Source organism: Lygodium microphyllum, chromosome 16, assembly GCF_053477565.2.
Source record: "Lygodium microphyllum isolate KBCC chromosome 16, Lygodium_microphyllum_v1.1.10, whole genome shotgun sequence".
Taxonomy (NCBI): Eukaryota; Viridiplantae; Streptophyta; class Polypodiopsida; order Schizaeales; family Lygodiaceae; genus Lygodium; species Lygodium microphyllum.
Window position 1 is genome coordinate 17,519,270 of NC_141150.1, and position 23,050 is coordinate 17,542,319.

Here is a 23,050-nt window from a genome sequence, read left to right on the forward strand (position 1 = left end):
CCACTACATAGTCATGCAGCATTCAAAAACTTTACTATGATCATGTTCGTCAAAATGTATTGACTATGGTATCCACACAATCAACCTTTGATGTACGATCGTTAAGTGATTGCTAGTATCGGCTACTTATTTTCTATACATGTAAGGGTAGAATCGTGGCCACTACATACAAAGCAAGGCCTTCCCTTCAATCTCGACCCTCTTTGCCTTGCGTGCTAGCAAAAGGGAGACGCCGCCTTCACCAACTAGTCGAGCGCTATTTTTTCGAGGCTATTTTTTCGAGAGTATTATACCTTCTAATGTCGAGCATTTAGGGTTTATCCTGTCAAAATATGATGGCACATTTCCAAATCTAAGGAAAACTCTTAGAACCAAGATTTTGTACCCCCTCTCTCAAATTTTTCCTTAGGAGTTCTCATGAGCTCCCCATGCACATGTTCAAAGTCCAAGGGGCAACAAGTATTAGTTTTTAATTGCATGATAACGTTATGTCTTCGTGAGACTGCCACAAGTACAGACACATGGGGGTGGGGAGAGGGGGAGGGGGGCGCTCAGGCACATGAACCTGTCCCAAACTTCAAACAACGTGCCCTGTACCTCACTCAATAAAAACTACCCATGGTGGAAAGCATTATCCAAGCTATATCATTTTGCTTTACACCAAAGTATTAGTAGCAAAAATAAGGCCATGGTGTGACTTGGAATTTGGCCTTGGCTCATTCATGGTTTACACTAACAAGGCATTTGTTGCCACTTATTGATTTTGAAAAGAAATGATGATATATCCCTGAGCTCGGAATTATCTAATGCTGACCATCGACTACGATGCTAAGAAAAAGCTTGCAAACTGGCTAGAGGAGTTCCACATAAGGCCTAAGTATTGTTTCCTTGAATCTCATAACTCGGCTATTAATCTATAACAAGACCTTGAAGAGGAAAAGTGTCCAAACTTTGGCTTCATTTTGCTATGCAAAAGCAGAAAAAAGATGGAGCATTAAATGCACACCGCAGTTAAACTTGTCCAGGTAAAACCCTCCTAGACAGTTTCGGGGACTGCTTTATCTTCCTCTTTACAATTCTTCAGCAAGAATTCTGGCTTTAGATGTTGATACACAGGATGAATCCTGGGGCCATCAATTGGCACCACATGGACCCATTTACGACCACTTTTCCGGTCTTTCTCAAAATTCACATGACCTGGGACTAGTGCAAACAGAGTATGGTCTCTGCCCATGCCTACATAGTTTCCTGGATGAAACTTAGTTCCACGCTGACGAACTATAATATTCCCTGGGATGACTTTCTGCATTAAAAAGAATACCAAAAAAAAGGTTTACAAACTGTGCATGCTAGCAAGCAAACAGAAGACCTTCCTCAAAACAGTGTGACTAGCTTGTCTTAAAACTTGTGTAAGTAACTAGACATTAACTCACAAACCTGGCCCCCAAACTTTTTTACACCAAGAAACTTCGGTCTGGAATCCCGCCCGTTTTGTGTAGAGCCCGCTGCTTTCTTTGTTGCCCATCTTCTAAAAAATAGACTGAAGCCTCCAGCATCTCCAATCGTCACATCTGCTCACAAGAACGAAAGGGGTGTCTTATTTTGCAGTGATAAATCAAGTAGCACTTGTAGCATTGTAGAGAAGGCAGAAGAGAAGTGATGCTTTAAAGAGCAAGAAAGAAAGGAACGCATAACCATTTAATAGAGGCCAAAGTGGCCTCTGAGACAAAAGAACTGATGCCCCCATATGACCAAGAGTGGTTTTTTTTTTTTTTTTTTTTTTTTTTTGGGCCCGGGGGGGGGGGGGGGGGTACTGTAATGGCATGGCAGCCTCATTTTGAGGTTCTCCATTGCTGTTCATATGCGTTTTACATGGATTTTTCATGTCCATCACAAGGTCTTATGCAAATTTAATCCTTGTTAATACAAGCATTATGTAAAACAAACATTGAGAAAGGAATAATATCTATCTATTTCAGCCTGCTTTGGAAACCAGACAAAGAAACACCTTAATTCTTAACCATCTTTGAATCCAGCTGATTGGTCTCGTTAAAAAATGTGGCAGTTCCTGCACATAATCATCAAACTTAAATGTGATAACTATTGAACATTTTTTTAGCTGTTCAGGCTGGTTGACCAAGAGTACCCCTTATATCTCCTATACTCTTATTCTCTGCTCTTATCTTGCATATCACTGATTTTCATTATGATTTTTCTCGCTGATGGACTTGAGATTTCCTTGCCATGGCCTGAGATTTCCTTGCCATGGCCTAACCATGATTGCCTGAGGCTTTCTTTTCAAGCTTGGAGGATGCTTAGCCTTTGGCTCACAGCTCCAAGTTCTTCATCTTCTACTTCAACCATGTTCCCGAGCTTCATGATTCACTCCAAATCTCTAGTACTTCTAGAGCCTTCTTCTAGGACAGTGGTCTCTGGCATGCTCCATCGTGTTAGCAAATTAGTAAGCTCATGAGTGAGTCTATGTATGTGTATTGTGGTCTAGTACTTACTATTTTGGTTTTTGTCACTTATTGGCTGGTCAACTGCATTTCTAGGCCATTATAATGCTGACCAACCTGATGCATTATTAGCATTATTTTATGCCCATTTATTCCGGCTCCCTCCTCCTCAGTCATCATAATTCATTTGTAGACTTTTGTGCAAGAGAGAGGGAGCCAGTGCTAGTGCCCACACAGCTAGTGACTCACTATTGTACCCGACTATGTTGTGTTTGGTATATGGATTCCATTTCCCAAGCATATCTCTGAGTTCTCTCTTTGTAGTGATCTTGTGTTCCTTTGTATCTTTTTTCTCATGTTGTGCAGTCTATTACAGCAGTCTTCTACGCTTCATTGCTACACCCACCTCTAACATGGTATTAGATATCCACATTCAGTCTTGGAGTGCTGTTTTCTGCTGTTGCAGTTCTCCCAACTGGTGTTGCTGATCATTTGTGCCTGCTCGGACAATTTTTCAGCCTGGGTGACATCATATCTGCTGCAAAATGGCCTGTTTTCCAACCCCTATTGCTTGCATTTTGTCCTCAGCTGCATGCATTTTCATTCCTGCATTATTTCATTGCTGCTTGCCAGCATTTAATGTCTCAAGGCGAATGCCAAGATGTGGAAAGGGTCATCTTCTTTAAAGAAGGGAAAGGGGTTGGCTGCCCCTCTTGTTGCTTTCTAGTGCAAGGGAAAGGAGAGTGGCCAAAAAGTGCCCATTTTTTCGTACTAAATTGTATGGATGCATACCATACCGTACCGTAAGGATCAGTCCGTACTATGTATTGAGACAACCCTGCTTGGTAGTGTTAGCAGTCATGGTTGTCATGCCTTGTCATCTCCTGCCTGTGAGCCTCAGTCTGAGTCAGACGAGGACATTAGGAGCTCTGACATGTCTGTCATATGTTATGATGGGGGAGGCTAGTCACTCTTGACTGGCTGTCTTAGGATGTATATTTCTTTTTGGCCTCTTTTAGTGGGCAACCACTGGCTGCCTAGACACTTTTTTGGTAACTGATGTGGGGCGCCCATTTTAGGGCATTTTTAGGGTTTGTCCGTTTGCCTATTTATAGGCAGCCCCCCTCCCCACTTAATCACTTGTCTTCTTGCAGATTCCGACACTCCTTCTCCCCCGTGGTGGTGCTGCCATCATCATCAGCCTGATCTGGTGCCCTCACTGACGCTGTGGGCTGCGTGCAGGGACTGATCAGTCTCCTTCCGCCTTCCCGTTTGTATTCAGCATTCATTTCAGTCAGTGCAGATTTCTCTTCCTTATTTTCTACTTTCTCTCTCTCTCCCCCTCCGTGTTCGTATTTCCTCTTCCACAGCGCACTCTCACATGGTATCAGAGCCGAAGGAGAGTACACGGAGCTGAGATTTACGCGAGAGAACACCCACAATCTTTGTGTTGCTGCTGGTCTCTTCCCCAACAGCCAAGGCGGCCCTTCCAAGAGGTCACCAACCTTGCGTTTGCTGCCGGCGCCCCCTCCAGAGACTGCCACGTCATCATCAACCTCTTCCTGCTTGCGTTTTCAGTCAGAGCGGCCACTCCTACAGCTGGGCGACACTCCTCCAGCCTGCGCTTTGCTGATCTGGCTGTCGTTCCATCTCCAGGCAGCTCTTTTCCTGCTGCGACCTATTCCCAGGCTGTGTTTTGGTGCTGGCGGCTTCTGTCTTGGTGATATTCATCAGACAACCTTGCGTTTTGCAGCTCCAGGTGTCTGTAGGCCTCCCCAGCCTGCGTTTTGGTGATTGGCGACCATACTGCTGGTCATTCTTCGGCATCGGCAAAGTTTTCTTTGGTGTTTTGCAGATTGGAAGATGTCTTCTCATCAGTTTACGGGCTTTGATGACTCAGATGACGCGCTTTTGTCTCGACACTCATCTGAACGGAGGCGTGATTTCTATCACGAGGGCCGTCGTCCGGAGTCTATTCCTCTTTCCCGTCCCCCTTCTATTCATGTATCTCGGCGAGCCCCTTCCAGTGGGCCGAAGATGCAGCCTTTGGTACCCCCTGTACAGGTACCCGTACTTCCTCAGCTGCCCAAAGAGGACTGGTTGGATGGCTCCAACTTTTCTCTATGGTCCTGCAAGGTGGAGTGTATCTTGGACTCCTTCGATCTTTGGGAGCTTGTTTCTGTTCCTATTCCCCGGCCTAAGGCGGATCCCGCAGATGGGACATCTATGGATCATGCAGCCTTATGGGATCTGCTCAATTCTAGAGCCAGATCTTTCCTCTTTCTAAGTTTGTAGGATTCTGTCCTTGTTCATGTTCACAGGTTGAAGACTGCAGCAGACGTCTGGAGAAAGCTCGCGTCTCTCTATCAACAAAAGACGTTTGCCCACCGGATATCTCTCGAAAAGAAGTTGCGGATGCTCGCTATTGATGATAGTCCTTCCATGAAGGACTACATCAACAGATTACAGTATATGAGGGATGAGCTTGCATCCCTCGGTTGGACGATATCTTCTGAAGACATGGCTATGATTCTCTTGCCTCAGCTGCCATCGCCTCGGTTTGATGTCTTCTACACCAGCCTTCTTACTTCAAGGACCCGTGCCCAGCTTCTATGGGAGGAGCTATCCCCGCTTGTCTTGGAGCATGACGAGCGACTCAGAGAGGTCAGTGCTAGTGGATCTGACTCCACTAGAGCCTTTGTTGCAGGTTCAGGAGGACAGAAGAAGAAGAAGTCAAAGGCTAAGAAGAAGGGCAGTTCTTCAGGCTCTGACTCAGATTCAGAGAGACCGAAGTGCCCACACTGTGGGAAAGGGACACATCCCGAGGAGAAATGCTGGAAGAAGTACCCTCACCTTCGTCCGAGAGCGAAGGGTGGATCTACATCGGAGCCTTCTTCTACCTCTACACAAGCTGTTACCCATGAGTCAATATTCCTTCATATCCATGTTTTGGAGGAGGATCCTTCTTCCATGGCTACAGTGTCTTCTGCGTAGCCTTGGTTAGTGGACAGTGGTGCTTCGAGTCATATGACTCCCCGAGGTGATTTGTTACAGGATCTCCGTCCATCAGAGGGTTCAGTCACTGTTGGTGACATTTTACCGGTGCCTATTAGTGGTGTTGGCACATTGCCTTTGTTTACCGACCGACCTTCGAGCTCCTTTTCACAAGCCCTACATGTTCCAGATTTGGGCCTTCCCCTCCTCTCAGTTTATGGCCTTACGAGGCTTGGCACACGAGTGATCTTCCCCGAGCATGCCGTTGTTATTGAGGATTCTTTTATAGGAGCTATCTTATCTACCGGTTGGCAGGAGAGAGGGCTTTACAGGCTCCATTCCCCTTCTTTGATGCAGGGTCCTCCGAGGCAGTCTATTGCTACACCCATTCTCGCTTGTGCACCTTCTATTCCACAGGTTCCTTCCCATCCCCCACCTTCTCCTCCGGTGGTTCCCTCATACCCCCCATCCCTTTCGAAGGGGGACAATCTCAGTGATGCGGCTGTGGATTCCCTGGCCCCTAGTGTTTTAGAGGGGGATTCCCAGGATCATGAGGAGCTCCTTCAGCGGCAGTCTACATTGACGAACTTCATCGACATTGGCATTCCTCTTGCCACCCCAGGATCTATTTCTTATTCGGCCTTCAGCCACATTCAGGATCTGAGAGGGGGTGTTAGCAGTCATGTTTGTTATGCCTTGTCATCTCCAGCCTGTGAGCCTCAATCTGAGTCAAACGAGGACATTAGGAGCTCTGACATGTCTGTCATATGTTATGATGGGGGAGGCTCGTCACTCTTGACTGGCTGTCTTAGGATGTGTATTTCTTTTTGGCCTCTTTTAGTGGGCAGCCACTGGCTGCCCGGCCACTTTTTTGGTAACTGATGTGGGGCGCCCATTTTAGGGCATTTTTAGGGTTTGCGCCTATTTTAGGGCATTTTTAGGGTTTATCCTTTTGCCTATTTATAGGCAGCCCCCCTCCCCACTTGATCACTTGTCTTCTTCTTCTTGCAGATTCTGACACTCCTCCCCCGTGGTGGTACAGCCATCATCATCAGCCTGATCTGGTGCCCTCACTAACGCTGTGGGCTGCATGCAGGGACTGATCAGTCTCCTTCCGCCTTCCTGTTTGTATTCAGCATTCATTTTAGTCAGTGCAGATTTCTCTTCCTTATTTTCTGCTTTCTCTCTCTCTCCCCCTCCGTTTTCGTATTCCCTCTTCCGCAGCACACTCTCACAGGTAGGCCCCTGAACAGCCGGCGCACAACCTTAGTCCGATGCCTTGGCCTCTTTGGGGTGATTACTTGGGCTCCCTTGGTAAGATAACCATTGCCTTTGTAGTCTTGATAGGTCACTAGGCAACCAGCGTGCACCCTTTGCCCGATGCCCTAGCTGCTTTGGGAGTGGAACACCTTGAAACAACAAAAAATATATATTATGGACTTATTTCTCATGGCTCAATTTTGGGCCTGAGAGAGGGTATTGAGCTAAAAATGCATTAGCTTGGGATATTGAGCTAAAAATGCATTAGCCTAACTTAAACAACTCCAAGACATGCTTAATTAATGAAGAAAACCTCTCATTTTAAAAAGAAACGCGATCCTAAAGAGTTACTATGTCCCATATAAACCCTAATTTGGGTGTCCCAAACTTTCTATAAATAGCCATGTAGCCCACCACTCTTCCTTAATCTCATTTGCAAGTTTTAGGAGCCATATCTCTGTTGCCTACACCCCATTCATAGAGGACATCACAATCAACACTTCCACCAGCCATCTGCTACAATCTAGCACCTGATTCTAACCTTCCTTACCTGTTTGCAGCTGTCGCTAGGTCCCACAAGCTATCGCCTACAATTTGATGTTGTCACCATCAGCTGGGAACTATTGCTCTGATCTTATCTCTCCTCTTAATATCGCATTTGCAGTTTCTAGTTGTCGCGCTGACATTCTCTCGCCTCTGTCTGCTGCGTTTGCATCTAATAGTTGTTGTTTAGATTTTTCCCTCCTTAGGTACCTGCGTTTTTAGTCTTTCTCTCTCCTGCACTCTCGTCTGCATCAAATCCAATCTTCATTGGCTGTGTTTGCTAGTGTTCGATACTTGGAGGCTACCTTTGTTACGATTCGGGATCCTTTTGGAGTACGACACACTCTATAGCTCATAACCTCTGCCTTGATCCCAGAGATACAAGAGTTCAAGGTTCTATACTCACTACATAGTGTGTTTACCACATGAGCACTGTATATTCATTATTCATCCACTTTATTATCCATTGTGTTCACAATCTCCAAGTTACCCTAACCCTAGCCCTAACTGTGTTCTGAGTTTATCAGTCTGTGCTTTATTGTACGATTGGTTTTGTGGTTTTTGCATTTAGAGCATTTCTTCACAAAGAGCCTCCCTTGTAAACACAAAGATATCTCATGCTTAAGCAGCATTGAGGACATATGTGTAAAGTTCATAAGTGTAGATGATATCTACACCCGCAAAGCATTCACCACTCCATCAAACTTTGGGGGGAGCTTATAGAATACCATTCCCACTAGATGTGCCTCTGAAAGGGCGGACTACATGTGTCGAAGTTGATCCTGTATCTATGTAACACGGAGCAAAATTCACTAAATGGTGTCCTTCGGCTCAAACTTTATTTGTTGAAGTTGTCCATAAAGGGTCATGGCATGCAAGGGAGATGGTGCCTCGTACATCATCTAAAGCTTCGACCATATTTCTGGTGATGTCGTACATGAGGTAACCGCTAGTAGAACTTTAGAAATACACCGAAGCAACGCAAAATATGCACGTGCATCATTTGAATCCCATGTGAGAACAGCTTCCTCACGGTTATTCTCATCAAAATCTACAAGAAGAGGAAAAGCCTGTTCGAGTCATCTTGGTGTTGATACCCAATCTATTTGGGTAATCTAACAATTGTGTTTGCAGTACATTGATATCACCCTGCCATCTGTCATCATCCAAGAGCTATCACTAACACCAACCTTCCTCCTCAGTAAGGGTGATAAATAACCTCATTAAGCACTAATTACAGCAAAGCATAAAATACACAAATCTGGAAATACACACTTTACCACTTAACCTTGCACAAGGGACAGCTTGTTAGCCCAAAAACTAGCGCCCCTTGCGGTATTTCTTTAGCTTGTATAGCAATTTCAATGGAATACACTAAAATTCCTTGAATCATCTCCTGCCCATGAGCCTCAACCTAAGTTAAATGAGAACATTACAAGTTCTAACATTATCTTTGTCTATCATTTTATGTGCTTTAGGTATTTTAGATGGAGGACACATTAGTGCATTTCTTTTTGGGCACTTTAGGCTGTCTTGGGTGCCCATATTTTGGGCCTAACCATTTTATTACCAATTGTGGCCCTAGTTTGCCTATATATAGGCAACCTACTCTCTCTCTCTCTCTCATCATCCTGTCCGAGTGAAGCAGTACGAAAGCATATGCCCAAGCCAGAGTGAACAGAGAGAGAAGAGAGAGAGAGAAAGAAACAGTGGAACACAAAAAATCTGCAATGAAGAATGTTGTACAAGGAAGCAAATATGTACAGGGGCACAAAGTGTATGCATGCATAAGTCTCCACCTCGAAGATCTTACACTCTGTGAACCCCGAGGCACTCTCCACGATCAACAATCTGGAAACCTGAGATCAAAAGACTGTAAAAGTATGTGCTCAAGACATGCAATAAATAGCCTGAGAAAAAATGGTAGAAATATGTTGGCAGCTGATTTACTATCTGACTACACTGGTGCTGTTCAACTCTACTACCAAACTGCCATGTGTCCTGCACTGATTGCCACATGCTGATGTCACCCGCCATGTGTCCTACGACTGCAAAAAACTGCTTGCAAATCTAACTGCCTGTCTAGGGAATGCCAATGTCTGACATCCCCTCTCAAATCGTGGACAGGGCAGAAGGCTAAGGGATTTGGAGTACTATCAAAGTAAAGCCTGAGGAAGCGCCTTCGTAAACAAGTCTGCAAGATTGTCCTCTGACTAGTAGTAGACCGGATCAATAGTCTCATCCAAAAGCTTCTCCCGAATGAAATGGTACTAGATCTCAATGTGCTTCATCCAAGCATGGAACACAGGGTTCCTGGCCAAGGCAAGGCAACTCTCATTGTCGCACTGAAGAACAATAGGACCTAACTACAGGTAGCCAAGCTCCTCCAAGAGCCTATGAAGCTATATTGTCTCACATGTGGTAGAAGACGCCGCTCGATACTCCGTCTCAATCGAAGATAGGGCAACCGTGGGCTGCTTCTTGCTGCTCCATGAGACAGCACCAGCACCCAAGGAAGCAATAACCTGTTGTGGACCTCCGATGATCCATATCACCAGCCCAATCTGAATCACTCCATACTGTAAGTACGAAGTCTGCATCACCTCTACCTACTAGATAATAGATCCCAAGATCAAGGGTCTCCCAAAGAAACATTAAAATCCTCTGAGCACCCTGCCAATGCACCATCTTGGGTTCACTCATGAACCCTAGCCAGCACACCTACAACATAACATAAGTCAACATGAGTATTGAGAAGCCAGGTCAAGGAGCCAACCAACTACCTGTAACGGGTAGCATCCGCCAAAGGAGAATCAAAATGAGTTGTTGCCTTCCAATTCAAATCCACAGGAGTCGTAATAGACTTGCATCCCTCCATCTCACACATAGGCAAGAGCTCCTACACATAACACTACTAGGAAATAAAGATCCCTCTCAAAGTTTGATAGATCTCATGACCTAGAAAGAAATGAAGAAGTCCCATATCCATCATCTCAAACTTCTCATGAAGTGTTGCCTTCATCCCTGTGACCATCTGGCCATGGTTACCTGTCACAAGCAAGTAGTCCACATAAAGGAAAAACAACACACGACCTCCACTTGAGGTGTGAACATAAAGCTAGGGGTCGGCCTTGGAACACCAACACCCCAATCTCTCTTGGAGGAACGAGTCAATCTTCTCATTCCAAGCACAGGGATCCTACTTAAGGCCATAGAGGGCCGTCCGCAACTTGTACACCTTACCATCAAAAGAACCAAAGCCTGAAGTCAACCTAGATCTCCTCCTTCAACTCCCCATTCAAGAAGGTAGACTTCACATCCAACTGATAGACCAGCCATCTCCTATGGCTAGCCAAGGTGAGAATTGCACGAATAGAAGCCATCCGAGTTGTAAGGGGAAAAGTATCATGGAAATCAATGCTTGGACAAGGCGGGCCTTCTGCTTGTCCAACATGCCATCACTGTGGTACTTGGTCTTGAAGACCCATTTGACTCCAATGACCTTCTTATGAAGGCTTAGCCACAAGGTACCAAGTGTCATTCTTGTCAATCGACTCCAACTCCTCCTCCATCGCTCTCTGCCAATAATCATGCTATAAGGCCTCCTTCACAAAAATGGGCTCCCGATCCTACATGACACAAGTCACCAAACAATAATTAGTGTACACAAGCTTAGTGTGGTGTGCTTGGTTCCTCTGAGAACGTCACACGCCATCCTACATTGTTAGGGCTTGAATTCCATCATCTACTTAGTACTATTTCATACCTTAGTACTTGTATGTATGTAGTCTTTTGGGTCAGCATAAGGAGTCACTTTGTCATGTGGACGGTCTCGTAGTTGTCATGTGAGGAGTCACCAAGGAAGCCTTTAAAAAAGGAGCATAGTCTTTGTAATGTCATGCGCATATTGAATAACCAATTGTCAGTTATGTTCTCTCTCTCGTGCGTTTCCTATCTCTGTGTGTGTATGGAGTTCCAATGGGAGTCGTTTTCCGATGAGAGTCTCTCGTGTGTCTCATGTATCTCTTTCTCTGCGCACGCTCGTGATGGTTTACTCAAAACACTTTGGCGATCCTGCCAGGTTCAGGAAAATAATTTCTTGATTTAGGTGCAGATCTGGAATCAGGTCCTAAGAGATTTAGGCGACAGGAATGCTGAAGCAAAAAATTGTTAGGATCAGTCTCTGAATGAAGATAATGATGGCAGTTATGTAATGACTGATAAGAGAACGACGATCTTTTCCAAGAAGACACAGGAGATATGGTTTCGTTTTTGAGGAAAAATGCTTCAAGATCTTTCACAAATTCAAGGCGTTTTAGTATTTTCAGGCATTTTTTTGCACTTTTACAAGTTGTAGGTGTCAAGTCATCTATGCATAAGAAAAACCCTACAGTCAAGTTATTTGAAGCAGACATCTTGAAGTTCTTATTTCTTAAGAATTCAATCACTTCAAAAGTTATCATGCTGTGGATTCAAGGCAGATATTCAGGATGGCATATTCATAAACAAAGGCGGTCATGAAGTTCAAAGAAAGGAAATATCAAATCTGCAATTTTCTGGATAGCATATTGCTGTGAACAATCATGCTGTGTGCTATATATCTGTATGTCATTTTTGAAAATCAAGTGCTATTTGTGGCTAATATCAATTCAGGCAATAAAGGGGCTGTAATATTCAAAGCAGTGTGTTTATGCAGTCAATTATGATGTCTACAGCAAGTCTATATGGCATTCTTGAAGATTATATGTTGCCCATGGTTGTTCTTGAATTCTGGGACCAGTATGCTATTTATGGATGTTTTAAGTGGTCCTCAAATACAGATTTGTTGGTGCAAGAATGGAGATGATTAAGAAGGATAGGATTTATGTTCATTTGGATAAGGAAGAAAGGCAAGATGCAAAAAGAAAGGAATTTTCAGGTCTGGTTTGAAGGACTGACCTGAAGTGCAGGAATTTTCAGGCAGTTTCCTCAAAACATACATAGCTGCCACTCCTCAAGGTTCCTTTCAATAAACTCCTCACTTGAAGGAGAATCCTCAAGAGGCACAGGCTCCAGAGGAACAGTCACTCGCACCTCCAGAGGGACAGTCACTCGCACCCACCATGGTATCACTGGGATCTCCAAGAACGATGTGTGCCTCACCCCTCTCTGAAGCTGAAACTTTCACAAATCGAACATCATGGCTCGTATAGACATCCCACTTCACGGGATCATACAATCAGTAACCTTGAGACTATGAGCTATAGTCCACAAACACCTCTCTTTTGGAAGCCGCTTCAAATTTGTCACACTATGTTTTCGAGATGTGAATATAGGTGTCACAGCCAAAAACCCTAAAATAAGATACATCTGGCTTAGACCTAAAATATGCCTCATAAGGGGACATACCAACAACAACGGAAGTAGGGAATCAATTAAGAATATGGACTACAATAGCCACAACCTCAACCCATAGACACTGAGGTGTCTATCAATGCTCCATCATGGTACGGGCCATCTCAATCACATTGCAATTCTTCCACTCCAATATGCCATTCTCTTGAGCAGTGTTTCTGTTGGCAAACTCCTAGTGGATACCACGATCTATACAAAAACAAGCAAGCTCATTAGAAACAAATTCTCCACCCTTATCCGATCGTAAGGTCTTCAGTTTCCGGCCCAATCGGTTTTTCTCAAAGAGCAACCAATCTATAAAATTAAAGAAAGCCTCCAACTTCAGCTTCAAAAAATAAGCCCATGTCATCTTGATGTAATCATCCACAATTAGCATGAAATACAAGCTCCCTCTAAGGGACTCCGTCCTCATTAGTTCATAAAGATCAATAGACACAAGCTCCAAAGGTACTGAAGACCACCTCGAAGCCCTACTGGGAATAGCATCATGAGTTTACTTCTCACGGATGCCAAAAGACACATGGCTGCTAGCTCACCACACTATCCGACAAACCTCAAACAAGTTGTCCCTTAGACGCCTTTCGTAAGTAATCATAGTTGAGGTGGCCAAACCAAGCATGCCAAAGCTCGAACTGTGTTTGAGAGCTAAAAAGAAAAGAAGTCAAGGCAAAAGAAAACCACAACTTATAGGCTCCATTCTCCACATAACTGAAGCAAGGACTTGTCTCGATCCACGATCAAGAATCCGAAAGGAGTACACATTAAACTTGATCAAGAGGCAAAGCGCTCAAATCTTGTGCACCGAAAGGAGATGGTATCCCAAGGCCGATACATAAGGCACCTCGTATGTATGGGCACCACCTTGCCCATTTGGGATAAGATGCATATTACCCTGTCCCTAAATATAGATAGAAGAACTATTACCAATAAGAATCTGGCCATGCAAAGGCCACAAATGAGCAACACTTGTTGTTGAAGAAGGAGTCATGTGCCGTGAGGCACCACTGTCAGCAATCCACTTCCAAGTGTACGGGACCATCAATGCAGCATGAGAGGCCTTCAAGGTTGATGTCTCAACCACCTCCAAGTGGAGGAAAGCAACTGATGAGGAAGCAGCCACCGCTCCGGAATCCTTTGAAGATTTCTCTTTCTTCTCCTTTTCCGTACTTTCCTTGTAAGGGCAATCCTTTTTCCAATGACCTGTCTTGCCATAAATGTGACAAGTGGACTCCTTTTCCTTGTCCTTCTTTGATTTATCCTTGTTCTTCTTCTTTTAGTCATTCCCCTTCTTCTGAGAGGACTGACCTACCAATGGCTCTGATTTAGAAGCATTGGTCCCTTTCAACTGCTCCTCTTAGTCCAAGACCATAGGAACCAACCTCTCCCAACGAAGAGTCTCCGACTACCCTGAGGCAATCAAGACGGAATAGAAACCACTGAAACAAGGCAGTAACTATGAAAGAAGAGTTATCACCATGTCTTTAGAAGTAATCACCTTTCCTACGTTTTGTACTTGCATCTAAAGCTGCCTCAACTTGTTAATATGCTTCCGCATAGAATATGACTTGTTGACACTCATGGTCCTCATCTACACTTCCAAAGAAACTCGTTTCATGACGGTCATGTGATTATACATCTGATCAAGCTCCAACTGTATCTCTCGGGCCACCATCAAATGCTCTATATGAGAGATCACAGCTGTAGTGCATGAGAGAAATAAAAACGAGCAGATACAAGTATTTAGTTTGTCCCAATGTGCCTGAGCCTTTGTCAACTCCAACTTATCACTTGAAGAGAGTCTGGACTCATCTTGTGAAGAAGGACGATGAATAGCCTCTGTAACAAGCTCCACCAGATCATAGGACTCCAATATGGCAAGCATCATAACCTGCCAGATGCAATAGTTCTTGCCATCGAGCTTTTGATCAATTGGAAGAGCCCGTAACACAAGCACCTTCCGTTCCATGATCACTTGAAACTTTGTCTTGGCCTCAGAAGACATCTTCACCTAAAATGCTTGCAAAACGCAAAAAGTAGCCCCCTCTAAACAAGAACTAGGACGAACAATAATCCTAATTGGCCCTTTTGATAACATCGCTCTAATAGCAACTCCGACCTACAACCTACCTCAAAGGCATCATATCCTACTAAGAGCACCCAATAGGCGCATATTGAAGACACGTGCAAGGGATGAATACTGAGAAGAAGTCGGCCAATCAGGACTGCATTTCCATGATTATGCTGATTATGCTCGCATGAAAGAGCTATTGAGCCAAGAGTTTGAGGTGGCCTCATGTATCTGAACCACAAGGCACATATCCGCAGTCAAAGCTATGATGCAATTGATCTCAGAACTAGGATGTAGATGTATTGGAGCCTGACTTCTAGCTCACATATATTAAGCCTAAAATTATAAATCTAGCTAAATAATTAGAGGCTACATCCAGCAATCAGCGTGTGCAAGAGCTAAAGCGTGATTTTAGCTCATGGCTTGAGCCTGAAAATCATCCAAATTCATATAAAGATCTTGGCAATTTCAGATCACCACAATTCGAAGCGCTGAAGTTCCAATATCATCCTCAATTTTATAAAACAGAACACGCACGTTAATAACCCTGAGCCTCACTCTATCATTAAGGGACATGGCATCAGGACATCTAATAAGCCTTCAATATTGCAGTTTTCTTATGTCTAGTAAACCTTAAAGATCACAGTTTCGCTACGTGTTTGCATATAAGACGACAGTGCTTCTTTTATGGTGTGTCATTCTGGACATTACAAGTATACACGAAGGATCGCTTTCAACTCTGTTTACTAGAGGTGTTCTTGCTGTGTTATCAGCATTCTGATCTCTTGCTCAGTCCGATCAACAACACACACACACACACACACACACACACTCTCTCTCTCTCTCTCTCTCTCTCTCAAAAAGAGATGTCTCACCAGGTGGAGGCGCCACAGAAGGCAGGTCTCTCAGAAGGCCCGCCAAGGAGAAGCGGCCCTTGCCAAAGAGCGCTCCAGCCATTACTCTGGCGAACTGTCGATGGAACTTCACCAAAAACACAACGACGAAGGTCTGCGAAGGTAAGAGTACCGTACTGAAAGGAACAGACTCCCTCGAGTCTGGCTCGCAGACGCCTGGAGTAAAAGTATGAGCCGGTTCAAATCGGGCGGGCGGGCGGGCGGGCGGGCGCAGCGATCCTGCTCACCAAATAGCAACTAGGTTGCCAGGGCCAGCAAGGTCATGACCCCCCCTCAAGGAGGATAGTAGATGAGATTGACACATTCCATTCTCCAAATCCTTCTCCTTTCGCTCCTTTATTGCAACCCTATTTTTTTTCCTATTGCGGCACCCCAATTTCCTCCATGTTTGCCAGAAATTTAAAAAATTATTCTACAACTTCCTTTCACGTGAGCAAGAGGCCTCTGCTCTGCTCTATCGTGACCTAATCATGCTTTGTATCAAAATATCCAGAATGCAAAGTTTACATGACACTCTTTTGGGCCTTTTACCCTATGTTGGAGTGTGTTTTCCTGTAAACAGACATTATATGCATTGTCTTCATGTGATTGGTCAAGTGATATGTGTGACAAAGAATGAATGGCTATAATATGGTAGGAGTTCAAATTGGTAGGAGTTCAAATCCTAGAGCGTATCTCTTCCATTTTGACATTGTTTGCTTACACCTAGCCAAAACCTATTCAGCTTCACACAGACATGATAACTTGAAATATTATTTTGACATGTCATGCTTCACTCCTATATGCCATTTATTGTGCCTATCTATCCGCTATGATTTGAACCCACTCTACATCGGCCATACACAACAAAACTTAACTTGGAACCCACCTGCATCAACCTAGAAAGTGAGTGTACAAGGAGAGGATAGTTGTTTAGAGAGAGAGAGAGAGAGAGAGAGAGAGAGAGAGAGAGAGAGAGAGAGAGAGAGAGAGAGAGAGAGAACTTGAGGGGAGAGAACACATGTACCTATAGATGGCTACCATGTCTTTTGAACTCCAACAAGTTCATGGAGTACCTCCATTTTTTGAGGTACTCCATAAAGTCCCAAAAGTCTGACACAATTGAGAGTAGTTAAGTAAACCATCCACGTACTATTAGACTTGACTACACAAACTTGTGGAAGTAAATTTACATGCACATGTTCTTGCTCTAAGAAATTGACCAAGTTCATGTAACTAGATGCCTAAGCAATATGTGAGACCTGCTCTATTGAGATCTAATTGTGTAAATATTTAGAAATCTATAATATAATCTGCATTGTTTTTTAAGAAAAGGTAAGACCATAGTTCAAAGCTCAAGTCTCACTAAAATGTGGGAATTAATATAATCATAGATGAAATTAACTCACACTAGAATATTACCACACTAATGCTAACTTTAACATGGTTAGAAATTTTCCAGTATGTACTCTAAAAATGATATTGGCATATACTCATCTTGGCTCATTTTAAGCAACATGTGTATTTTAAAAGAAAATAATACCTTGGGATAGAGTTTTGGAGGGAATCTAACCAAATTATGCACATATGCTTTTCGAGCTAAAATTACAGATTATTTATATAAACTAGTAAGCGAAACATATATTTAGGCCATTTGAAAGCATTGTGCTACACTATAATTAGTTCATTTGTCCAAGCTAATAAGCATGTACTCTATGAGTTAGATGTGTGCACTTTTGCACATGAAAATGGTGGCCATATCTTTGAAGAAGTGTGATTTTGGTGTTATAAAAAGTGTGAGACATAGGCACAACATACCTACAAATAAGCCAAGCTCACTATAGTTAATTTTAATTAATAGGTAAACATCATTGTGGCATTTTTTTATTGGTTTAGACTTTGCATTTGAGATAGCTTATTTGGCCCCTCCTTTTGTGTTGTTTTTCAAAGCAATAGAGTAGGGCCATGTCATGAGTAGGTATTTGTTAATAGTGGATTGAGGATTTTTCGAAATTTCATCATTTCTTTATAGGGAATTAAATATGTGTGTGTTAGTGTTGTTTCATTTATTTGGTTGTACAACCTTCATTCCAACTTCCTTTGGGTTGGCAATATAGTATTATGCACCCTTGCAAGCAGTTTGCATGCAATGAGCATTAATTGCACACTTGTGTGTGCACACATGTGTGCGTGTGTCACACACACACACACACACACACACACACACACACACACACACACACACACACACACACACACACACACACACACACACACACACACACACACACACACACACACACACACACACACACACACACACACACACACACACACACACACACACACACACACACACACACACACACACACACACACACACACACTCACACACACACACACACACACACACACACACACTCTCTCTCTCTCTCTCTCTCTCTCTCTCTCTCTCTCTCTCTCTCTCTCTCTCTCTCTCTCTCTCTCTCTCTCTCTCTCTCTCTCTCTCTCTCTCTCTCTCTCTCTCTCTCTCTCTCTCTCTCTCTCTCTCTCTCTCTCTCATTATATATATTCACATGCGGGTGCACACACACACACACACACACTCTTTTGAGGCCATGTTAATGCATAGCTAAAGGATGGACCAACTTGTTCTTGGTGCTAAAAATTTATTGTAAGTGTATACAAGAGGCCTTGATGATAGAGTAGAACTATATTGGTATTCTCTAAACTTTATTACCCTCGATGCCAAGCTTGAGTGCATGCTAAGCTATGCATCCAAAGAGGTCTCCAAAATAGAGTTGGAACTATCTTGCACTTAGGGCCAAGCTTGAGCACATGGGCAAGATCTACAACCAAAGAGATCTCCAAGACAATGTTGGAACTATCTCGCCCTCAAGGCCTTGATGAGAGAGTAGAATTATATTAGTGTTCTCTAAGCTATCATGACCTTGGTGCTAGGCTTGAGTGCAAGGCCAATCTCTACTCCCAAAGAGATATCCAACATAGTGCACACTAACACCTTGAGATAGAGTGGGAACTATCTTGCCCATAGTGCTTGACTTGTGTGCAGGGCCAAGTAATGGACCCAAACAGGTCTCTAAGATAAACTAGGAACTATCTTGCCCTCGCGACTGTGATGAGAGAGTAGAACTATGTTGGTGTTCTTAATGCCAAGATTGCACTCAAGGCCCTCATGAGACAATGGAACTTGTGAGGCTTGAGCACAAAGCCAAGGTGTGCATCCGAAGAGGTCTCCAAGATAGAGTTGGAACTATCTTGCACTTAGGCCCAAGCTTGAGTTCATGGGCAAGTTCTACAACCAAAGAGATCTCCAAGTCAATGTTGGAACTATATTGCCCTCAAGACCCTCATCAAGGAGTAGAATTACAAGAGAGTAGGATTATATTGGTGTTCTCTAAGGTCTCTTAACCTTAATGCTAGACTTGAGTGCAAGGCCAAGCTTTGCTCCTAAAGAGATACCCAATGCATACTATATTTAGAGTACATTGAACTAGAACGTACTTCTATACATTTAGAGTATATTAAACTGGAAAGGGCGTGTTCTTTTCATCAAGAATTCACGTATCTTAATTTTGTATCCTTATAGAAGAGATCATAAATCCTAAATGATGAATTAATCTCAAGCAAGATAACTATTGAGTACTCTTTCTGAATCATGTATTGTAAATAACCAAGGATAACTTGAGATGAGTATATAACAGTACATTGAGATAGAGTGGGAATTATTTTGCCCCAAATTTGAGGCACAGTGCAAGGCCAAGCCATCGACCTAAAGAGGTCTCCAAGATAGACCACGAACTATCTTGTCCTCAATACCTTAATGAGAGAGTAGAACCATATTGGTGTTCTTAGTGCCAAGCTTGTTACAAAACATTGTCGGGCAAGAAATAAGATGTGCTATGGGGGAAAGAAGAAGAACAAGTAGGGAATCATGTTGACATTAAACATACTTGATTAATTTTGTTGAGCAAGTACATTGTTTTATAACTTTGTATCTTGGATATAAACCTCACACTTTGCTTATGGCATTCATGTACATGTACCTTTAGCACCATACATACATTTTAACACCCTCCCTTAGTGTTAGCCCATCCTATGGACAAGTACACCTAAGAGTGCAGGTTCTCTCTCCCCCCACCTCCCCTTGGCACCCCCAAATGCCTGCAAGGCTTCTAGTCTATGCAATGTCAAAGAAAAGTGTAGGCAAATTTCCACTTAGAAAAGAGTTTCAAGATATTATTCAAAGTTTGTGTCCTTTACAAAGTTCACTTTCTAGCTCCAACATTATTTCTCAATGTGTCCAAACTTCTTGCAATTCTTGCACTTTGGCTTTCCTTTATTCCAACATTCTTATTCCTTATGTCCATTTTTAAGGCAAATTCCACAAGTTATTCTTGAAGAGGAACCTTTGTTGTAAAGTGCAAAATTTATGGGGTTTGGTGTAATCCCTTGGGAATTCTCTTTGATTTTGCTCTCTTCCTTGTACATGGCAACTTCCACTAAGTCGAGTTTTCTATCTGGCACATTCCTTAGGTTGCTACCACCTACTCATAATCTTTTTAGTAGCATGCAATGGCTTCATCTTCTTCAATATCTTTACCAATTGAAGATAGTTTCACTTTTAAGCTTTTGAATTTATTTATCATTGAGGTCAGGAAGCTTTAGATCTAGCTTGAAAATCTCCATAATAAGATTTTTCATTGAGTTCGTTGCTCGGGAGCCAAAAGTTTTATCCAATTCTTCCCAAGTTTCTTTTGCTTTTGTAATCCCATATATGTGACAAAGAACATCATCTAACAAGCCCCATGCTATTATCCCAAATGCTTTATTTTGTTTTCTTTTCCAAATTGGAGCATCATGCTCCTTGGGTTCCTCAAATACTTTCCAATTTCCTTTTCGCATTAGGTGATACATGGTTTTCATTTTCCAAGTGTGAAAACCAATGCCATTGAAATTTTCCACTACTTCAATTTCGAAAATTTTGTGGATGAAGAGGTACCAGTGACTCACATTGCAGTGTCTAACCCCAATTATAACCAAGAAGATATTTTGAGAGTTACAGGGAGTTTTGGTAGATTTTGGTGATGAGTACTTGCACATGACGTTCTATGAACTTTTGGGTGCTTATGAGTGCGATCTGCCTGTAAAAGAAACAAATCTTTTTAAAGGACTCAAGTGTGACAAGAGGGAAGCATTGATATCCAATCCTAGAGCTTGTAGTTTGACTTATACCACGGATCATACTCTCTTATATTGTAGGATATCCAAAGAGATCTCCAAGATAGAGTTGGGACTATCTTGTACTTACAACCACGCTTGAGCACATGGGAAATATCTGCAACCCAAGAGATCAAGACAATGTTGGAACTATCCTATCCTCACGGCCCTCATGAGAGAGTAAAATTATATTGGTTTTTCTCTAAGCTATATTGACCATTGTGCCAGGATCAAGCTTTCCTCCCAAAGAGATATCCAACACAATGTATACTAACGCCTTGAGATAGAGTGGGAATTATCTTGCCCCTAATGCCAGGCTTGAGAGCAAGGTCAAGTTGTGGACCTAGAGAGGTCTCCAAGATAGACTGGAAACTATTAGATATCCAACACAATTTATACTAACACCTTAAGGTAGAGTGGGAATTATCTTGCCCCTAATGCCAGGCTTGAGTGCAGGGCCAAGTTGTGGACCTAGAGAGGTCTCCAAGATAGACTAGAAACTATTTTTCCTTTACGGCCTTGATGAGAGAGTGAAACTATATTAGTGTCCTTAATGCCAATCTTGCACTTAAGGCCTTATGAAAGAGTGGAACTATATTGGTGTTTTTAGTGCTAGGCTTTTGCCCTTAGGGCCATGAGAATGTAAAACTATCTTGCACTTAAGGTGCCAAGATTGAGTGCATGGGCAAGACCTATAATCAAATAGATCTCCAAGACACTATTGGAACTATCTTGCCCTCGGGGCCCTAATGAGAGGAGAATTATATTGGTGTTCTCTAAAATCTCTTCACCTCGATGCTAGCCTTGAATGCAAGGCCAAGCTCTACTCCCAAAGAGATATCCAATACAAAGTACATTGAACTAGAAAGTACTTTATACTTTTAGAGTACATTGAACTTGAAAGTGTGAGTTTTTTTTTTAACTCACATCTCCTAAATTTGTATCCTTATATAAGAGATCATAAACCCTAAATTATTTCTTAATCTCAAACAAGATGATGTGAATCATGTATCATAAATGGCCAAGGACAACTTAAGATGAGTGCATACTAACACCTTGAGATAGAGTGGGAACAATCTTAACCCTAGTGCCAAGTACCAACAAGCTCTCGACCCAAAAAGGTCTCCAAGGTAGACTAGGAACTATCTTGCCCTTAGGGCTTTGATGAGAAAGAGGAACTATATTGGTGTTCTCAATTCCAAGCTTGCACTCAAGGCCCCAATGAGAGAGTGGAACTATATCAGTGTTCTTAGTGCCAGGCTTTCCCTTTGGGTCCGAATGAGAGAGTAGAACTTTATTGGTATTCACTAAAATATATTGGCCTCAATGCCACCCTTGAACGTAGGGCCAAGCTATGCATCCAAAGAGATCTCCACAATAGAGTTGGAACTATCTTGCACTTAGGGCTAGTCTCAAGCACATGGGCAAGATCTACAACAAAAGATATCTCCAAGACAATGTTGGAACTATCTTGCCATCAAGGCCCTAATGAGAGAGTAGAATTATATTAGTGTTTCCTCAGCTATCTTGACCTCAATGCTAGGCTTGACCCAAGCTCTAATCCCAAAGAGATATCCAACATAGAGTACAATTAGAATTCATTGAATTAGAAAGTACTTCTATACATTTCGAGTTCATTGAACTAGAAAGTGTGAGTTATTTTCAAGAAGTCACATCTCTTGAATTTGTATCCTTATACAAGAGATCATAAATCTTGAATGATGACTTAATCTCAAGCAAGGTGACTATTGAGTACTCTTTGTGGATCGTGTACTATAAATGACCATGGACAACTTGAGATGAGTGTAAAACTAAAAACTTGAGATAGAGTGGGATTGAGTGTAGGCCAAAGCTCTAGACCCAAAGAGGTCTCCAAGATAGATAGGAACTATCTTGCCCTTGGCACCTTGACGAGAGAGTAGAACTATATTGGTGTTCATAATGATAAGCACCTAACGAGAAAGTGGAACTATATTGGTGTTCTCAATGCTAGGCTTGTCTTTAGGGACATAATGAGAGAGTAGAACTGTATTGGTATTCTCTATAATATCTTGCCTCATTGCCATGCTTGAGCATAGGGCCAGAGCATAGGGCTGAGTTATGCATCCAAAGTGGTCTCCAAGATAGAGTTGGAACTATCTTTCACTCAAGGCCAGGCTTGACTGCATGGGCAAGATCTATAACCAAATAAATCTCTA

General features: G+C 42.8%; 1 protein-coding gene across 1 annotated transcript; it reads right to left on the minus strand.

The window, feature by feature from the left end:
• Positions 1–974: 974 nt before the first annotated feature.
• On the minus strand, positions 975–15,795 carry LOC148022569 (uncharacterized). Its single transcript, XM_087695094.1, has 3 exons — positions 15,594–15,795; positions 1,438–1,571; positions 975–1,303 (listed from the first exon to the last, which is right to left on the minus strand). The coding sequence occupies exons 1-3, from the start codon at positions 15,673–15,675 to the stop codon at positions 1,037–1,039; spliced, it is 483 nt and encodes a 160-aa protein (XP_087551220.1). The 5' UTR covers positions 15,676–15,795; the 3' UTR covers positions 975–1,036.
• Positions 15,796–23,050: the final 7,255 nt, after the last annotated feature.